The sequence below is a fragment of the Diadema setosum genome, chromosome 14 (assembly GCF_964275005.1).
Source record: "Diadema setosum chromosome 14, eeDiaSeto1, whole genome shotgun sequence".
Lineage (NCBI taxonomy): Eukaryota > Metazoa > Echinodermata > Echinoidea > Diadematoida > Diadematidae > Diadema > Diadema setosum.
The window spans coordinates 32,528,955-32,547,526 of NC_092698.1; the positions used below are offsets into that span (position 1 = coordinate 32,528,955).

An 18,572-nucleotide genomic window follows, 5' to 3' on the forward strand; every position below is an offset into this window, starting at 1 on the left:
GTCCTAAGACGCCATGCATCAACCGGTGGGTGCATCTATTAATCACCATGCATCGCTTTCAATGAAAATAAAATGAACCAACAATTTTGTATATTAGAACCAAAGGTCAACAACCTAATAGAATTATTTCCAAGCGTTTCCATTGAAATTCATGTAGAAGTTTGAAATCGAGTCATTCTCATAAGGTAAAGTGATTTTTAGACTCAATTCAAATTTGTTCTATATCATTTCATATCTTTTCTTCAAATGAATTTGAAAAAAAGTTGCATCAATTCGTCATAAATATTAATCTGTGACAGGCTGTCGTACATTAACACTAGTTTGCCAAAAGTGAAGTTGTGTGCAATATATAGCAATGGAACGGTCAATATTTTCTTTGATGTACACTCGCAGAAAAGACTACGTCAAAACGACTTGTACAAGAATACAATGTACTAATAAAAAAAATAGAAACACTCTAAATTTAGGGGGAATACCCCAACACAACAGTGTACCCTCAGAAAGTATTCGAGAAAGGTAGAAATTATTCAAATCTGATGCAAACAGCAACAGCCATTTTTCGTTCTTTTGCGTCGAACGAAAGAGACCTATACATGATATCTATTAAGAGAGAGACAGAGAGAGGGGGATCATTGTAGAAAAAAAGCAAAAGCAAAAGCAAAAGCCAATAAAAAAGAGAAAAAAGAATCGTTTCTGCTTTGTATACTGTATCAAGTATTTTGGATTATTTGGGACCAAATAAGGAGAAGGGTGACTCACGCGCCATTTTCTAGGTGTCTTGTTGATGACAAGAAATAGGAAAGGATATAGGGTGACTCGTTAAAGCTTGCCAAGGCGGAAAGGCAAGTGTGAACTAGCATGTACACTGTAGTTTATTACCTGTTACTATATACATGATAATGTTACCGTATAGGATATGAGTAAATGGGTTCCGTGATATCCATCTCAAATAAGAGCCGGAACCAGTATAAGAATGTCGTAGCGATCTTAGATTTTGTATTATTTCTTATTTTTTGCTATGATGACATGTGTGCTGATGTTAGAATCTATGATATTGAATCAAGTTATGGCATTGATTAGAGAAAAGTCAGTATCAAGAATTTGGGTAACGACAATACAGTTATAAAAAGTGAGGGCGATCTTCTGTCTTAAAAAAATAACAACAAAACAAAACTTGAATCAATTTACTACATTTCTTTGGAATACACAAAGAATATTTTGCCAGAGACTATTTTCACCTTTTTGGTCATGCTTTTGCTATGGATGAGAACTATCCAATAAATAATGGTTTAAATGAAATGATACTTTGTGTATGCGTGTGTGTGTGTGTCTGTGTCTGTGTCTGTGTGTGTATGTGTGTGTGCGTGTGTGCGTGTGTGTGTTTGTAAAAAAGTCCACCTGCCACCAATAAAGGAAGCACCGTTTGTAAATACTTCTGAGACATCTCCACGGGACGGACGACTTACAGTACCCTCCGATGGACAAGGCCTTGAGAATAAATTGTCTTGCAATCCGCTATCTGTACCTCCACAGCGCACCCGAACCAGAAACCTCGCGTTTAAGAGTCCGTTGTCTTGTCCACTGCACCATCTTGCTTCTTCAAACCTTCTTCAAGCAAACGTGGAAAAGGCTGACGTGTAGAGAGCTTTCTTTCAATATAGTATGTCCCTCTGTGACATAGTTTATCCCATTCAGTACCTAACGAAAGGACATTATTTGTTTAATGAAATCACAATTTACACACGTCTTGAATATCTATATTGTGACTTTCAAAGAGGACTATATAATACAGTTAGGTAATCGTTGTACATGGAATTGATGTGAGAACCATTTCACTTTAACACAAGTAAATGTGGTTAGTCATTGTAAAAATGAACCTCCGAAATCTAAGCATTCTTTCCTCAACTTTGTCAACGGGCTTCTCTCTCAATCCATTCGTGATACTTTTCTTTATATATATACTTTTACAGATTAAACATTTCCTTATACACTTCCTTTCTTTCTATCATTTCTCAATAACCAATGTCGTCTTTCCTATAGAATTTGGTAACCCAATGAAATACTTTTCGTTATGTGCATACACTGCCTTAGAGTGTATAGGTTGCAGTCTATGTGTTTTCACTTTGGTTGTTTGAGGAACCTTTTCAGATGTAAAAAAAAAAAATGCAAGGAAAGAAAAGAGCACACTTGTACCACACCCACATTTCATAATAAAGGAACATTCGGTGTAAACATGGCCTGGTACAAAGGAATAGACATGAGTCATTGAAATTTTTGACCCCCCCCCCCCCCCAAAAAAAAAAAAAAAAAAAGAGCCTTGTAGGAAGAATTGGTCAATATTTACCTATCAAAACCCGTGGTTGCAATTAGTTTTTTTTTTTTTGTTTCTGTAATTCATTACCTGATATAATTATCTTGGCTCCCTGGTATCACAATGTTGCAGGCTGATGTATAGCGTGATTTCAAACAAATGAGTAGGCCTACTTGATCACACTTTATGTGGGTTCTGTGGTGTAGCCAAACAATGCAGTTGCATTGTGACAAATTTCTTTAAAACTGCGTCGGGAACCTCGCCGGTGGCATTTGATACGCAGTCTCCCTTGTCAACACACGAGTCTTGGTAAGTTTACACTTCCTTGATTGTGCATTAGCTGAACTGTGCATTTCCAATAAGCCAAGATGTTATAGTTTCCGTGCTTAGCAGAACTGAGAAAACTGCTTTATACATTTATGATATGTTTGATTGATGATTGTAGTTGCCATAAACTCAATTATCCATCAACGCGACTAAACAGAATCTGCAAACGGCTAGCTATACGTCATTAAACCCCATTAAACAAGCTTCACTGAAAATAGTCAGTTGGTGATTTAGACTGCATGAATCGAGAAAGGTGAAAGCCGACGTGTTTTTTAAGGTTCGTCTGATAGTAAGGATGTTGAAACTGCATCATATCCACCAATTCCAAATTAATAAGGAAGTGTGACGTTTAAATCGAACGATTTCTGCCTGTGTGCATTCTGCTTTAACAGAATTGTAGCAGTTATTACACCCTTTTCTCCGCGTAACTAATACGTCTATAGCATGATACAATGAGTATATAGTCTACTGTGGAAACATGGGGAGGAAATTATGGATGAGCAATAGACATGCACTCCCTCCCCGAAGAGTCGAAAGTACTTCCTGCAGAATACCTGAAAGGAGAGTTCTATGAAAGAGATTTCTATACTATGTATTCTTTGCTACAGCATAAATTTGATTATGTAACAATCATTTCGTTTTGATAGTTATTATCTCCATATCAAAGAATTTCTTTTCTTATGGCATTGTATAATGTATGCACGTGTTTGTATGTATCAGTATCATAAGTGTGTTAGGGTATTTGTATGTGTGTATGTATGCAGGGTTCGACATTAATAGTCAGGGGGCCATTAAAAATGATGTCGGGCTATCAAATTTTCATAAAGTCTATCATTTGGTAGCTCGATCGGGTCAATATCTTTCGTTTTTAGGCCAACAAAATTTCAGATTTTAAGATTTTAGTGTCCCGAACGGGAGACCACATAAAAGAAATTAGTTATCGAGTCCTCATAACAATGTATGTATGATTGAAATAAGTCGGTAAAGATAATTTCTGTTGTCAGATATTAAGGCCCTCACAATGAAAAACCTGAGTGCATTTATCCTGTCCGCCTGTCTCATGGGCGTGTTCGGAGCCTTTGAGGAGGAATGGGCGGCTTGGAAGCTGAAGTATGGCAAGGCCTACGCCGACGACTTCGAGGAGTCGAAGAGATCTTCGATCTGGCAGGATAACCTAGCGTACATCACCAAGCACAACATCCGATACGACCTCGGTGAATTCACCTTCAAGCTTGGCATTAACGAATACGCCGACTTGGTGAGACGACCCATTCAGAATTGATTTCTGTCTCTTTTGACCGAATTTTGATTGGACATTTTGTGTAAAAGCCAGATTATTATAATATGCCTGCATCAAATGCTCGAATGTTATTTCAATGTCAATAATTTTGATTCATTCAAATATGTTTAGAGTCATGGGACAATTAAAACTTCCTAATTTCCTCGACTTCTGGTTTGACAACCAATCTCTATCGGTTTTCATGCCCGCTTTAGTTGAATGTATTTTGCATGGCGGTAGGACAGGGTGGATATTATGATACACACCTCGCTGTTTGCAAGAGCTCTTTAGTCTTTTCAGAGTCGTTTAATACCTTATAGTTTGTATTCCTCATCCCACTCTCATCCTAAATAGGAAAGAAAGAAAAGAAAAGAGGAGGATAACGTGAGGCATTGATTTATTGTTGATGACATCAAGATTTCTTTGTTGTTATTATTATCATTGTTTCTAAAGCAAGTTTTTTTGTTTTTTTAAAGGCTATGGAGCTTAGTTGGTACAGAAAAAAAAATAGAATTCATAATACGAATTTTGATTGATTAAAATCCATGTATTTCCTAGCTGTAGACTTATTTGCATGGGTGTTGTATAGAAGTCAGCATGTGATCGATTTAGGGAGACTTTAAGTCACGAAATAAAAACTATGTTCTATCACTGAACAGCTGTGAGAGTTTCAGGTAAAGAGGAGAGGCAGAATCGCAACGTTTGTTATTTTTATATTTTTACATTTTATATACAGTGTACATCATGCTCTATAGTCGGCGAGTTGAGGTCAGGGATCAGACAGGGAGCTGAAACATGCAGAATTTTGAAATGCTGAAAAATGTATTTGCGAAATGTACGTGTACATGCATGGAATGCAAATGCTTATACAGGGGTCTACTCATAAAAATAACAATATCTCACACCATTAGAAGAAAAAGATACCTTTTCCTCATGAGCTTGCTGTTAAAAGAATTGAGTGTATACGGGTATATTTGATATCCTTCTCAAGATGTGTTTCATATAATCGAGTATCAGTGTGAATAAAGATATTCTGGGTTAACAATGTTCTAAGGAGAGGAAGATGAAGTCCATTGGTTTGTCTAGTAGAATAACGTCGTGAAAGGATTCGATTTTTTGGAAATACGTTTTTATTTCATTGAAAGCACTTTGTAGAGAATTTTGTGATAACTGTATAAGATATTATCAAATATACATCTCTTACTATAACCAGATAGGTTACTACAATACACAAAAATACAAATCTCTTCCTACTGATGTAAGGCATATGGGGTGTCGTGTTTGTACATTAAGTGTGCACAAAGTTCCCTGGCCGCCACAGTCACGAGGTTGAACATGGACGCCGATCTTGACAGTGCAAACAGTGATTTCTTTGGGAGCGATCATGTGACGCCACTTTGTTGTTCCATGATAACCCTTTGACCTTTGTGCACAATTCACATCATATCTCTCGATATGACTGTAAGGCTTATTGTTTAGTTGAAGTTATTTTGGTGTGCTGACGTAAGTGCGCCTTTTGTTGAATAAAGTAATAAAAGGTAGAAATTCTGCGCAGTGAGCTGTGATTGACTTCAATAGATTTTTGCGCCATAAAATAAAATGTATAAGCATGGGATTTTTTACAATGGGAATGTATAGAAGTGAACATTAAAGAAAAAAAATAACCAAGGTTACTGATGCATAAGTAATTAGGGGACATGAGACCCGCCTGGTGAGAAAGGAGGAGGAAGTACGTACGAAGTTGTACAGCAATTCTATGTTGTGCAGATCACTGTGAATTGTAACACGTACATTATCCACGTTAAAAATCTACCAGTATTCCTTCAGTTCGTTGTGTCTTTCTGATAGGTATTGTATTTAGCTCAACAAAAGGAACTAACACAAGGCTATCGTTATCAAAAATTGAGACCTATACGAAGACTATTATTGTGAAAGAATATAGATATATATTTTATTTTGAAACATGTTCTCGAAAAAAAAAACACGACTGAAGTTGATATTTCTATTTTGCATTCTCTTATATGAAGTGAATGATACATGAACACGACAGTGATGTATTCTCCAAATACAGTGTATCATTTTGCTGAAGTGCACTTTACGCCAATATACTGATATTGCTGGAAGGATTCAAAATCAGATTTAACGATTTCAAATAGTAAGATAAAACTCATTATTGATTACACTCTGACACTTGATTGCTTCAATTCAATGTTTTTATTTCATTTTTCGACAAAAACGTATAGACATCACTTTCTTTGATAACAGAAAATAAGGTATGTAAAAGTATGTGAAATGAAAAGAGTGTATAATAATTGTGGAACCTTGTCATGTCATGAAAACTAAAGTGATCGGAGGGAAGTAACCAATAGGCAAATTTCGAAAAATGGACGGACCCACCAAAAAGGAAAACTTGTATAGGCTGTGGGCCCGCTTTACTTGCATGGTTACTCAAACCAAACCAGATATCTTACCGAATGTTTTGGCCAAGATATCCATTTTTGCCGAACCATTTTTTAGTAGTTGATTTACTTGTCCTTACACAATGAATGTAAAATAATATTATATTACATGTTAATGTGGAATAATGTTACATATTATATAACAATTTTGTATTTGCACGCTGTTGACGATAAACTTGCTTCTATTTTGACAGCAAAATCAAGAGTTTGTGGGACTAATGAATGGATACCGACGCAACATTACCAGCAAGGCAAAATCTGCTTCCGTTTTTCTGGCCCCCGAGAATGTTCAAATTCCGGACTCTGTTGATTGGCGCACCAAAGGATACGTCACAAACGTGAAGAACCAGGTAAGTTTTAGACATTATTGTATATATGTGTGGATGTAAATATCTATTTGCGTCTCGGCTGAATTCACATTCAACTTAATCTGTTGGATGCGAACAGTGTGTCTAATACTAGTACTATGTCCCTAGATAAAATGTTTATGCAGCACATTATATCCTTCTTCACCTGCAAGGAGCGTCAAATGACCAAGGAAAAGGCAGTTATGATGGCGTTGCCATGCTTTTTTGAAGAGCATTACTTGCAATGAAAAAGCTATCGTATACCTCTTGTATATGTTCATAGTCAAATAAAATTTGAATAATAATTTTGTTTGACTGAGAATTGTCTCTTGTTGTCTCTGTATGTCTGTCTGCTTCTCTCTCTCTCTCTCTCCCCCTCCCTCTCCCCCGCCCCTTCCCCTCCCCCTTTCTCTCAATTCTTGCAAGTGCTCGCTTAGAATCTCTTCGGTTAGAGGTGAGAGTGTATATCTCACTGCAATCTAATTTGCCCTATCGAGAATCCATAAAATGTTGCTATAATTTATAGCAACAAAAAGGAAAAGAAAAAGATCCACGTGGTAAACAGGGTACCTGGCATGTAAACAAATCTATACTTCCAGCAAGAATGCACAGAACAGCATAATCGCCATAGTTATGTAATCCGTCACAGAGACCCGAATTCACGAAGGTGGTACAATCTTTGTCCATAGTTTAAACCATGGACAAAGACCATAGTTTTGTATGGGGCGCCAAGTGTCGCATGGCCTATTTCGTCGACGACATGTTCATTTCGTTACGAAATAGGCCATGCGACACTTGGCGCCCCATACAAAACTACGGTCTTTGTTCATGTTTTAAACCATGGACAAAGATTGTATCACCTTCGTGAATTTGGGCCAAAAAGTCTAACAGCGGTCTGAAGAACAAAGGGCTGCATTCTGGGAACGGATGCCACTTTTCAGCAGAGGATTTTTTTTCATTCCCATTGATACTGCCAAAGGAAAATGAAAATAATTCTAATGGCTTCTCCTACAAACAAACATCTACAATAATGAGAAGGCGCTTTTTGTAAATTTCCTTCCAGGAAGATTGCGGGTCCTGCTGGGCTTTCAGCGCCACCGGCTCTCTGGAGGGACAACACTTCAAGAAGACCGGTAAGCTGGTCAGTCTCAGTGAGCAGAACCTAGTGGACTGCTCTGGCCCTGAGGGTAACGGTGGATGTATGGGCGGTTTCATGGACAACGCCTTCCAATACGTAATAGATCACAATGGTATCGATACCGAGGAGAGTTATCCGTACAAGGCCAAGGTGAGTACCAATCAGTCGAACCTTTATTTACACTCAATAATAGGGCAGAATGATTAAAAAAAATACTTCCTCACTTTTTGTCTTATTTCATCATCGAAACTGTCTTTTGTCACTTTGCGTATTCTCAGTATTGTCCGTGAAGTGGATATTAGTTAACATTTTTGTTTAATGCCCAAAACAATAAAATCTGCAATTGGATTAAGGGTTTTGCTTTTCCCACGTCTACATTCTCCTTACAATATAGGATGGTCGATGCCACTTCAGAAAGTCGAACGTGGGGGCGACCTGCACTGGCTACACGGACATCGAATCTGGTAACGAAAACGCACTGAAGACAGCTGTCGCTACGGTGGGACCCATTTCAGTGGCCATTGATGCCACTCACAGGTCTTTCCAGCACTACGAGTCAGGTATGGTAGCCTCTGGTGCCACTCCCCCCCCCCCCTTCCGTGACATCAATTGGTCGTAACCTTGTGATTTCAGTTTTTAGTTGTCTCTTCTAACTGAATTGTAAAATTAATTTGTAAAGAGAGAGGTGGCAGTGATGGAAAAAAAGTTACAACTTTGCAAGATAAAGAAACATTATCTTACAGAACAAACCCAATTCAATAAAAATTATAAACATTTGTAAATTGTATTGATAGTTACAAATTAATCCTTATGCTGCTCCATACTGAAGCAAAATACAAATATTTCTTTCTTTTTAGAAAGAATATAGGAACGATATCTGTCTGCAGAGTTTGATATATCCACTGAGAATTCAATGGGCGGACGTCTTCGAACAATTGAATTTACCAAAACTGTGCACATGAAGTATATTGAACCTTTTATTATGAGAAAATGAAATGCCTGATCCTCGTCATACCATAACCGTTGGTGGCGCATAGCCCGACACGAGACCAGTGCCGTACGGCACTGCACTAGACAAAGCCAATTCATAAAACCCCCTCCAGGTGCGAAAAGGGTCTATCGTAGGGAAAATAGGTCGTTACGAAAATGTGAAAGAGAATGACAGTGACGTGGGCAGTGACGATTGCCTGCCCCGTTGCTTGCCTGCCGCCAAATCATTTGAAAAACAAAACAAAAACAAAACACACACACACACACACACAAATAGAATAACAGAGCTGATTTTGTCCTCATGACGACAGGAGTTTACAACGAACCCAACTGCAACTCGAGGATACTCTCTCACGGCGTGCTCGCCGTTGGCTACTCCTCCGACAACGGCGACGACTACTGGATCGTCAAGAACAGGTGACGTCACTTCTTGACATCATACGCATCGATGTCCCCCTTTAAGGATGAATTATTAATGTCCCGATTTCATAGTGTGCAACCAATTTTCTCTGTGAAAAGTAGCACTGTTTTGAAAATTACAAATAAATTTGATGTTAAAGATGCAGTGTATCCTATCAGTCAAAGAGAAAAATTGATAATTTGCTTTCGTCAGGAGCAAGTACTTATCCCTTCTCCTTGCTATTTAATTTGTTTCCTTCCCTGCGGGTTCCATCATATCTCTCTATTTCAAATTGTCATCTTGAAGTTAGTCTCACTCCTTACTGTTTTAAACATAATATATACATTTGTTTGTTTTCCTATATTTATAGCATACTTTAGAATAAATTATGAAATAATAAATTGAATACAAAATGAAATCGAAATTACAGCTGAGCTTCCGTATACGACTACATATCATCTGGGAGCACAGTGGTAAAGTGATTAAAGCTTTTAATCTCCAAACATCAAATCCTAGTTTCGAAACCTCCCGATTAGGTCACTCTTGGACAATATTCTTCTTCTTCTTCTTCTTGTTCTTAATTGCAAGTGTCCTTCTTCAAACAGGCACTTAGATATGTGTATATAGCAATTCTGGAGTAATAATGGGAGTAATTATGATGATTAGGCCCTCTGGTGAATCAGTAGAAACACTGATTTGTTACAGGTGATATAAAGACTGTATCATTATTTTCCATCACAGCTGGGGCAAAAGCTGGGGGATGAATGGCTACGTCTGGATGTCAAGGAACAAGCACAACCAGTGTGGTGTAGCCACCAACGCCAGCTATCCCCTCGTGTGAGAGAAGAGAAGAGATGGAAGACTCTCCGGCTGACATCCGTGATGAATGCCGATAAAGATGGCCTTTCCAACTATTTGATCTGTCTCAGTCTACCATGATTAACTGGAGGGAAGTGCAAGACTTGGAAGATCAGAGATGGAGAGTACTTTAAATGAGCGCGAGAATTTTGAATATTAGTGTTTAAATCACATCACATAGGCAAAAAGAAGAAGGACTATTTAAAACATCCCGACAATATATATATATATATATATGTGTGTGTATATATATATATATATATATATATATATATATGCGATCCACAACTTAGTAAAAAGAAATGTTGCCATGCAAAGTTTTTTATTTTTCTATCATCAATCAAAAAATTATTCCATATGTTTCCAGTATAGTCAGAAGATCGTGAAACTCTGTGACATTAAAAGAACAACTCAATGCTGCAGAGCTAATTTCTGTTTTTTCCTGTATTTTATGCCAGTATGATACTTCATGAAGAAGTTATCTAATGTGCAGTCAAAATTGTATATCATTGTCTTGTTGGATGAATAAACGTGTATAGTTGTGTAAATCCATATGGTTTATTTATGATTACACCATGTATGTTTATTGCTGATCTTTTTGAGCTAATCAGCGATTAATTACTCAAGAAGCCAGTTTTTTTTTTTTTTTTAGTGTAAAGCAATGTGAACGATCACCCATTTCCCCCATTAACTCATCCTAAGCAAGGCGAAAATAACTTGTTCGTTTGTGTGTGTGTGAGCGCGGGCGTATGTGCGTGTGTTTGTGTGTGTGTGACAACAATTACACTTGGAGATTACAACTTTAATAATACCGGAATGATCATTTGAATTTTCGACTCGTTTACATCAAACGTTTCTCATGCACATTAAGATTCAGTTACATAGATCTATAACATACATATTTTTTTTACGAGCACACATTCATTTTAAGCTTAGGACCAATACGCGAAGGAGAAAGTATAGAAGTTTCACCTTCTGAAAGACGGAAAAATTTCGTTCCATCTCGAATTCTGCAAATTAGATTTTTTTTTCAGAGATCTTCGCTTTTGTAGTATCAAGGTTACTAAAACCTATCGCAACCAAGCATGCAAAGCGAAGTGAGAAGCAGAATCGCGTCATAGGAAATGCACAAGAACCAGAAAAGGCGAGAAAACGGGGTCGAGGAGGAGACTGACAAGAGGGGTGCCAGGGAGGAGGAGGAAGAGGAAGAGGAGGAGGAGGAGGAGGGGGAGAGATAGAATGTAGGTGAGGGCGCACACCATATTATGACTTTCGATCGCACGACTGACCGAGTATGGATCTGAAACAAACAGGCTTGTTTATTCTGACGCTTTTCTGATTTATTTCAGATCCAAAGTCGGTCAATCGTGCGACCGAAAGTCGTATAGTGTGCGGTGGCCTAGGAGTGAGTGGGTGGGTGAAAAGACGAGGATGAAGATTAAAAGACTGGAAGACGAGAGGTATTGATAGGTGCATGTTATCGCAAAGGACGTGGACTATTCTCGTCGTTACCCCGGGGGTGTCGACAATAACATTTATTGATTTCTGCTAACAGCGACTTACTGCCATCCACCGCAAACAGTTATGGGGCGGTGTAGGATCAATAGGTGGCAAGTGTTTTGCATGACGTCTTTAAAACTTACTTTACACTAGCGCCTCTTCATCGCTGCTTCCAAAATGGCCGTCATATGGGAGATTAGAAAGGTTTCACTCTTCGCAGTCGTCGTTATCGTCTTGTCTCTACAATTCGTCGATGGCAGCGAGTGCGAATCATCGTATGCCTACATGGAGAGCAGTACGAGCTCGGACCGAGGTAAGATGCTTTCCGGTCATCTCGTAAGAAATGTCACCGGAGTGCGGTCGGTCGGGGAGTGCCTGGCGATTTGTCTTCGTCAGGGTGCTAACTGTCAGTCCTTCAACTTCGCCTCAAGTCTCCGTGTCTGTCATGTCAACGACGGCACTAAATCGGATCATCCCAACGACTTCGTGTCCGACAGCGATTTCAACTACTACGGTCCTTCATCATCGGCTCATTGGCTGGTAATATTTCCAGTATAGCTATGGAAAAATGAAAACTTGTTTTGTGCTGTGCACCTTTAAGTGGCAATTAAATATTGTCGAGAAAGAGTTATGAATAGACCAATAAACGTAATCCCGTTGCACCCATATTACATTAAATTAAAGACTCTGTCTCGATCAGAATAACAACTTTTATTTCTTTTGGGAATACATGATAAAATAAGTCTGATCGATTTCCCTCGTATATTTGTTTGTTTCTTCTTTTATATATTACATTATGGCGCCTTAAATCCTGTGCTTTTGTTGATGTTTTCGTTCTATGTGTATAGGCAAATTGAAAAAAAAAAAAGCTTGCCATCATAATGTCTCCCGAGAAAGTGGAGGGAGGGGGGCATTTTGGTAAGTATCTCCGCCTGTCACGCGGAAGACCTTCTTGCAAAGAAGGTAAAGAAAGTAGAAGTTTAGGTTTACGTATTTGCCAATTCTAATTTGAAGCACAAGACAACAACAGCAATAAATGCAAACTAAAACTAGACTTTTGCAACAATGACATTTCAGAAGTGTAGACCAATGTCATTATTTCTTCCAAATATCATACCACCATTGCTACTCTTTAAACCATGTGAAGCTTAAAATGCAATAGCTGTCTCATCAATATGTCCAATTTTTTTTTCTATACTGTATACAAGGTCACGTATGTTTATGTATATATAAATGAATAAATTTATATATATATATATATATATATATATATATATATATATGCTTGATATGTGGATGCAGATATCTATATGTATATATATATATATATATATATATATATATATATATATATATATATATATATATATATTCATATTTGAATGCATGCAGGATACGGAGGTGACTTGCTCGGACGACTCGTCGTGTTACAACTCTGCTTCCTGCACGGAGTACTGCCACCCGCCGTGGTTCCGCTGCGACTGCCCGAGTGATTTCACGGGCCAACAGTGTACCCTCTGTAAGTACGGAAATACCAAGGAGGTTCAAGAGAATGGAGTCACAACCGTCTTGTTTCCTTTGCTAGATGTTCGATGCCGCAAAAAAATTTTGAAGCATGTACCATGATCTGCCACGTAGATAGGAAGACAACTGACTCGTGTCTCATTGCATAATCACCAGCCACTTTATAAGGAAGATATGTCTTTGTGATGGTAATTACTTTTCGCTATCCTATCCTATAAAAGGTAGGTGGTATACAGACACGAGGATGTGAGAATGGAAATTGCGCAAAAAAAAAAAAAAAATGCTGAAATAAAGATGAAACTTACTCGACGGGCATACCCGGGCACTAATCTGATATATCTATCAATAAAGAATTATACTTGGAGATTATTCCATGTTAGTTTTATTTGTGGAAATTAAATGGAAAAGTGATAAAACCGGCTTTAGGATGGTACAGTTTTAAAACATTTTTACACGATACAGCTCTGATTTACACTTTTCTATAAATGTCTGCACGGGATTGACTTCTGTTTTACATGCTTTATCATTAAGTGAAATTTCATTTCATTTAATGAATAAATAAGCAAAATATGGCCACTATTATGCTAACGTTCAAAATGAATCTTCAGATTGCTCATCAAGACGGCGGCGTCGAACGTCGATCATCAGAGGCACAATTGCATCTGTGAAATTCTTTTGTACATAGATATCTGACAACTGTTTGAATAATTACACCCAGTTGGAACTCAAACTCTTACACCTCCTTGGAAACGCATTGAATTATAAACGTAGCTGTTATTAGGCCACATTATTAAACGCACCTAACAGCGAAAAACACAAACAACAAACTCAAACAAACATATGAACAAAACAAGAGGAAAAAATATGACCTAAATGTGACCTAAATCTCAGTAAAGTTTCATTATATCAATGAAATGTATGTATAAAGTATATATATATATATATATATATATATATATATATATATATATACATATTTATACATATATATACATATATATATATATATGAGTATATGAATATAAGAACGACCCAAGTCCAATTTTTGGCCAAATTCAGTTTGACATGGGAAATTGTAGCTTATGCATGGACTCATCTTGTGTATAAATGATAAATCCTAATTACCCCCGGAAGTGCCTGAAATAAATGAGTTAAATCTTATATGAATGTAAGAATGAAGGACTTGGGTCATTCTTACATTCATATTATAGCGCCCTCTCTCGTCCTTCTCTCATCTCTATAGCAGAATATCATGTATATGAATCAAAGAACGACCCAAGTCCATCACACAAAATGGCCTCTCCACAATTAATGTTAATGTTAATTGTCATGATAATATATGTTCTAATTTGTTTATACCATGTTGCCTTCCCATCACAGTTAAATAGAATATTATTGGACAAACAAAAAAAATATGAAGTTTTTTTTAGTTTACTCGAAATGGTCTTCCATGGACTTGGTCGTTCTTATATTCATATACTCATATACATATATATATATATATATATATATGTATAATTATATTTATATATATACCAGTATGTAATATTATATGTTGGATCTAAAAATAAGATATGTGCATAGTATGATATGTATATGTTAGTGTGTAGTATCATCATCATTTCATTATTCAAGTATATCTTAGTCAAAAGCAGATGCTCTTGGGAAATAATATTAAAGCAAATTTTAATACACTTCCTGTACAGCTGCTGTATTTCAGCTCACTCTATGTGTATGATAATGTTAACACATGTTTATTCATGGTAACTATTCCATTTGGAAAAAATTCAGTATTATTTTTTGATCATTTCATTTATTGGTTTCTGCAACTTTCCATAAACAAAATCAGATAACAAAGAATATAATCCATATTCACGATAATAATGACTCAAACGGTACATTTTAACATCGTGATATTATAACAAAACGCAGAATATTAAAAATCAATGAGCAATACAGATTGTATTTTCTATTGAGGAATTTTTGATGGGGTTGTAGGGGTCGAGACAAGAACCCTAACATGCCTGAGAGAAATCCATCTGTATTTACGTATCAGACTCAGCACGGAAGTCTTGGAAAATTAAGATACTCGCTTTTTTGAAAGTTCCTTGTAATATAACGCCCACAACTCCCTTTATGTCACTCTAAAATATATTATTCTGAAAATGGTTTTAAGATTATAATTATGTTATAAAAATAGACATCATAGTACGAGTATCATTGTCATTGAATTATTTTTTTCCCTACTTTTTCGGAGTTATCAGCATTACATTCATGTGCAGAGATTTACACATTCCTTTGAGTGGTGATAGAAGATTTTTTTTTTTGTGTGTGTGTGTGTGTGTGTGTGTGACACCTGTTTCCCCCTGTCCCATGTGCATTGGATGAATGTTGGGTCCTGCATTCAGGCGCTACAGACTTGATACGAGACAAGACATCGTCTTGTACACGCGGCTCTCTTTTCATTAATATCATCTCATTCCAACTTATATGTACTCCTAATCCTAATCAGAGGACCCGAGTTCGATTCCAGCCCAGTGCTTACGTCCTTGGACCAGATGATTTTACCCACCTTGTCCCTCTCGACATAGGTGTATAAACGGGTACCTGCATCTGGCAATGCTAGGGTAATAATAATGGCAAGGCCCTCTGGTAGAGCAGTGGCAACACTAAAGAGCCAATACCCTGGATGAAGAAGACCTTGTTATTCTGTAATTGTAATGTGATATTCATCCGACCCCATCTAGGAGTACCTTCTTACGATAATGTGACACAAGTAATTATGTATTTTTTTTTCTTTTGTCTGTGCCTGTTTCTCCTGCTTATTCCAGGGGACAGCCCATAGGCGTTACTGCGACATTGTTTGTTGACATGATGAAGAATGTTAAACAACAAGAATGTTTGACAACATAAGCTAGCTCGAGTTCGCGTCCACGTCCCTATTTACCTCTACTCGAGTAATCGATTATTATTTTTATAGTTGATAATACATGTACTGTCATCTATTTTCACTGGCTAACAGCCGTCCATTACGATGGCATCGCCTCAAACTGCAAGGATTACTACAACGCCGGACACACCACCAGCGGAGTGCTGCAGATCAACCCTGGCGGCTCGGGGGCGTTCGACGTCTACTGCGATATGGACACGGACGGGGGCGGCTGGACCATATTTCAGGTCGAGTTCACTGTCAACAACCTTAGCGACATTCCTTGTTCTTGTCTTGTTTGCATCACTGTATTCCTCAGATTTGATGATCAAACATTAACGAGGACGTGATGATATACCTTAAGATGACGAAATATGCCTGTTACACGTGTAATTATGGATGCTACTTTCCTACTCATTTTCGTTTCTCATTCCATGATTCACACAATATGTTGCCTTCTTTAAATCGAAATAATCCCTCTTCTAAAGGAGAATCAATGTCATGTCGAGAGTATGTCTTTGGCGTTTTTTTTTTCAAGTAAAAGAAGAGAGACTTGTGCCTGCTTTTTTTCCTACGCATGCTAAGAGGAACTGAAAGGATAAAAAATCAAAGAAAAGGACCATATTAATGTAAAGCTGTGATGATGCTTAATTATGAAGTAATTCATTTCCTATAGTACTCATGGGAGGAATCAATAATCGTACCGTATCCTCGCCGCATGTGATTATGCAACGTGTGTCAGAGCCTGTCAGAGCAGACCAGTCAACCTCTAACATTCACAAGTTTTGTCATTTCGAGGAGAATGTGGGGAATTAAATCAAATCGTTAAGCAGGTTTCTTAAAATCATTAAAAATCATCATTAAAATCATTGAAATACAGAAACGGCAAGACGGTTCCCAAGATTTCTATTTGGGATGGTCAGATTACGTGAATGGCTTCGGGACTGTAAGCGGCGAATACTGGCTCGGACTCGAAAGGCTCTATCGCCTGGCGTCTAGTACTGTGGTCCTACGGGTAGATCTACAGGACTGGAACTACAACTGGTACTACGCTCAGTACTACTTCTACATACACGCCAGCAATGACCAGTAAGTTACCATCTTCTTATATATTATTCTTGTAACCAACAATCAAAGATGATTAAATCTATTCAAGCCATCTGCCAATGATACCCTTTAGCAGTCCGAGTGTCAGACCTGAATAGGCATAAGGAAACAAAAAGGCGAAAGCAAATCCAAACAACAAGGGAAATCATTTCGGTCTTCGAATGATTATTGAAGTTGTTGGATGTTTGTTTTCTGTCATGGCCCACGCATAAATTTATTCTTAAACTACATTGACGACGAATAATGCATAATTCACTTACGTTCATGAACTCCTAAAAACCTATAAAAATGTAATTAATTTCTCTGTTTTTTTCCCACCCCCCCCCCCCCACACACACACACAAATGTAAATCAATGAAACAGCTACAGGGGCTATTTCTGGAGTTATTCGGGCACCGCTGGCGACTCGCTGTCGTACCATAATGGCTATCAGTTCAGTACTTACGACGCCGACCACGACGGATGGGGTGGCAACTGTGCCTACACTTACCGCGGTGCCTGGTGGCATAATTCCTGTCACCATAGCAACTTGAACGCCGATTACGTTAATGGAGGATACACCAGCGGTTCGGCGAATTCAGCGGTCTGGTACCACTTACACGGGCACAACTACGCCCTCATGCGAACGGAAATGAAAATTCGCGGATAGTTACTGTTGTCAACCAAAAGAGTGTTACAGTTGTAAATATGTATTAGCAAGAAAGTGTAAAATCAATTCAAATGGTTATCTATATATTGATCAGTAAAAACAAAGAGAGCCTTTTCTCTTTCGTAAAATTTCCAATTTTTAGACCACATCATGTCTCTTGTCTGTAAACGTTGGCAAAGTTTTTTTGTTCCGTAATTAGTATGAAATGTCAGGGTAAAAGAGGGACTACATGCATCACTCTTCCTGATATTCGTTATTTCAGTTTTTATTTGTTTTCATTTCTCTTTGTTCCTTGCTCTGTTTGCATATTTGCATTTTGTGTGGACATATTACTTTGTATAAAATCTTATTTTCACGTTGTAAAAATCTGTAAATGTCTATTACCATAGCATTACTTGAATCGCTGAATCACATTATCCTAATTCAATACCACAATGTATGCTAACGCCATGCTAATGCAGTGTAGCTATTTTCACTCATATCTTAAAGTATACAGAGAGTCGTGCCATCCAAAAGGCATAACGAGCTAGTTGAGAACAGTGACATCGTCCTCATTACATGTATTACAAAATGAATGGAATCTCGCATTAAAGGTAGTTGTTCAAATCGGTATTGCGTAATAGCATTACGTTATCGTCCATTAGTCGTAACGTATAGTCTGTCCATAGAGGTGTCGGCAAACTCACTTTAGCTACTGTGGAATGGGTAAATGTTGCGATGTTCGCTGGATGAAAGGACTGCCACCGTTCGTGCA

The 18,572-nt window shown here is 37.7% G+C and overlaps 2 protein-coding genes across 2 annotated transcripts; both read left to right on the plus strand.

The window, feature by feature from the left end:
- Window positions 1-2,593: 2,593 nt before the first annotated feature.
- Window positions 2,594-10,174, plus strand: LOC140237713 (cathepsin L-like peptidase). Its single transcript, XM_072317634.1, has 7 exons — window positions 2,594-2,620; window positions 3,643-3,896; window positions 6,571-6,726; window positions 7,787-8,011; window positions 8,256-8,421; window positions 9,163-9,268; window positions 9,993-10,174. The coding sequence occupies exons 2-7, from the start codon at window positions 3,660-3,662 to the stop codon at window positions 10,090-10,092; spliced, it is 990 nt and encodes a 329-aa protein (XP_072173735.1). The 5' UTR covers window positions 2,594-2,620; window positions 3,643-3,659; the 3' UTR covers window positions 10,093-10,174.
- Window positions 10,175-11,786: 1,612 nt separating this feature from the next.
- Window positions 11,787-17,818, plus strand: LOC140238295 (microfibril-associated glycoprotein 4-like). The gene is made up of 5 exons (XM_072318231.1): window positions 11,787-12,149; window positions 13,002-13,128; window positions 16,156-16,310; window positions 16,943-17,151; window positions 17,533-17,818. Exons 1-5 carry the CDS (start codon window positions 11,787-11,789, stop codon window positions 17,816-17,818), a joined length of 1,140 nt encoding a protein of 379 aa, XP_072174332.1.
- Window positions 17,819-18,572: the final 754 nt, after the last annotated feature.

What these genes read in the sequence shown, in the direction of transcription:
- LOC140237713 (XM_072317634.1), top strand. Translation starts at nt 3,660, where the DNA reads ATGAAAAACCTGAGTGCATTTATCCTGTCCGCCTGTCTCATGGGCGTG. An exon ending in TTAACGAATACGCCGACTTG is followed by an intron (nt 3,897 to 6,570) that starts GTGAGACGACCC and finishes CTATTTTGACAG; the next exon opens with CAAAATCAAGAGTTTGTGGG. An exon ending in TTTCCAGCACTACGAGTCAG is followed by an intron (nt 8,422 to 9,162) that starts GTATGGTAGCCT and finishes TCATGACGACAG; the next exon opens with GAGTTTACAACGAACCCAAC.
- LOC140238295 (XM_072318231.1), top strand. Translation starts at nt 11,787, where the DNA reads ATGGCCGTCATATGGGAGATTAGAAAGGTTTCACTCTTCGCAGTCGTC. An exon ending in GGGCCAACAGTGTACCCTCT is followed by an intron (nt 13,129 to 16,155) that starts GTAAGTACGGAA and finishes ACTGGCTAACAG; the next exon opens with CCGTCCATTACGATGGCATC. An exon ending in ATACACGCCAGCAATGACCA is followed by an intron (nt 17,152 to 17,532) that starts GTAAGTTACCAT and finishes TCAATGAAACAG; the next exon opens with CTACAGGGGCTATTTCTGGA.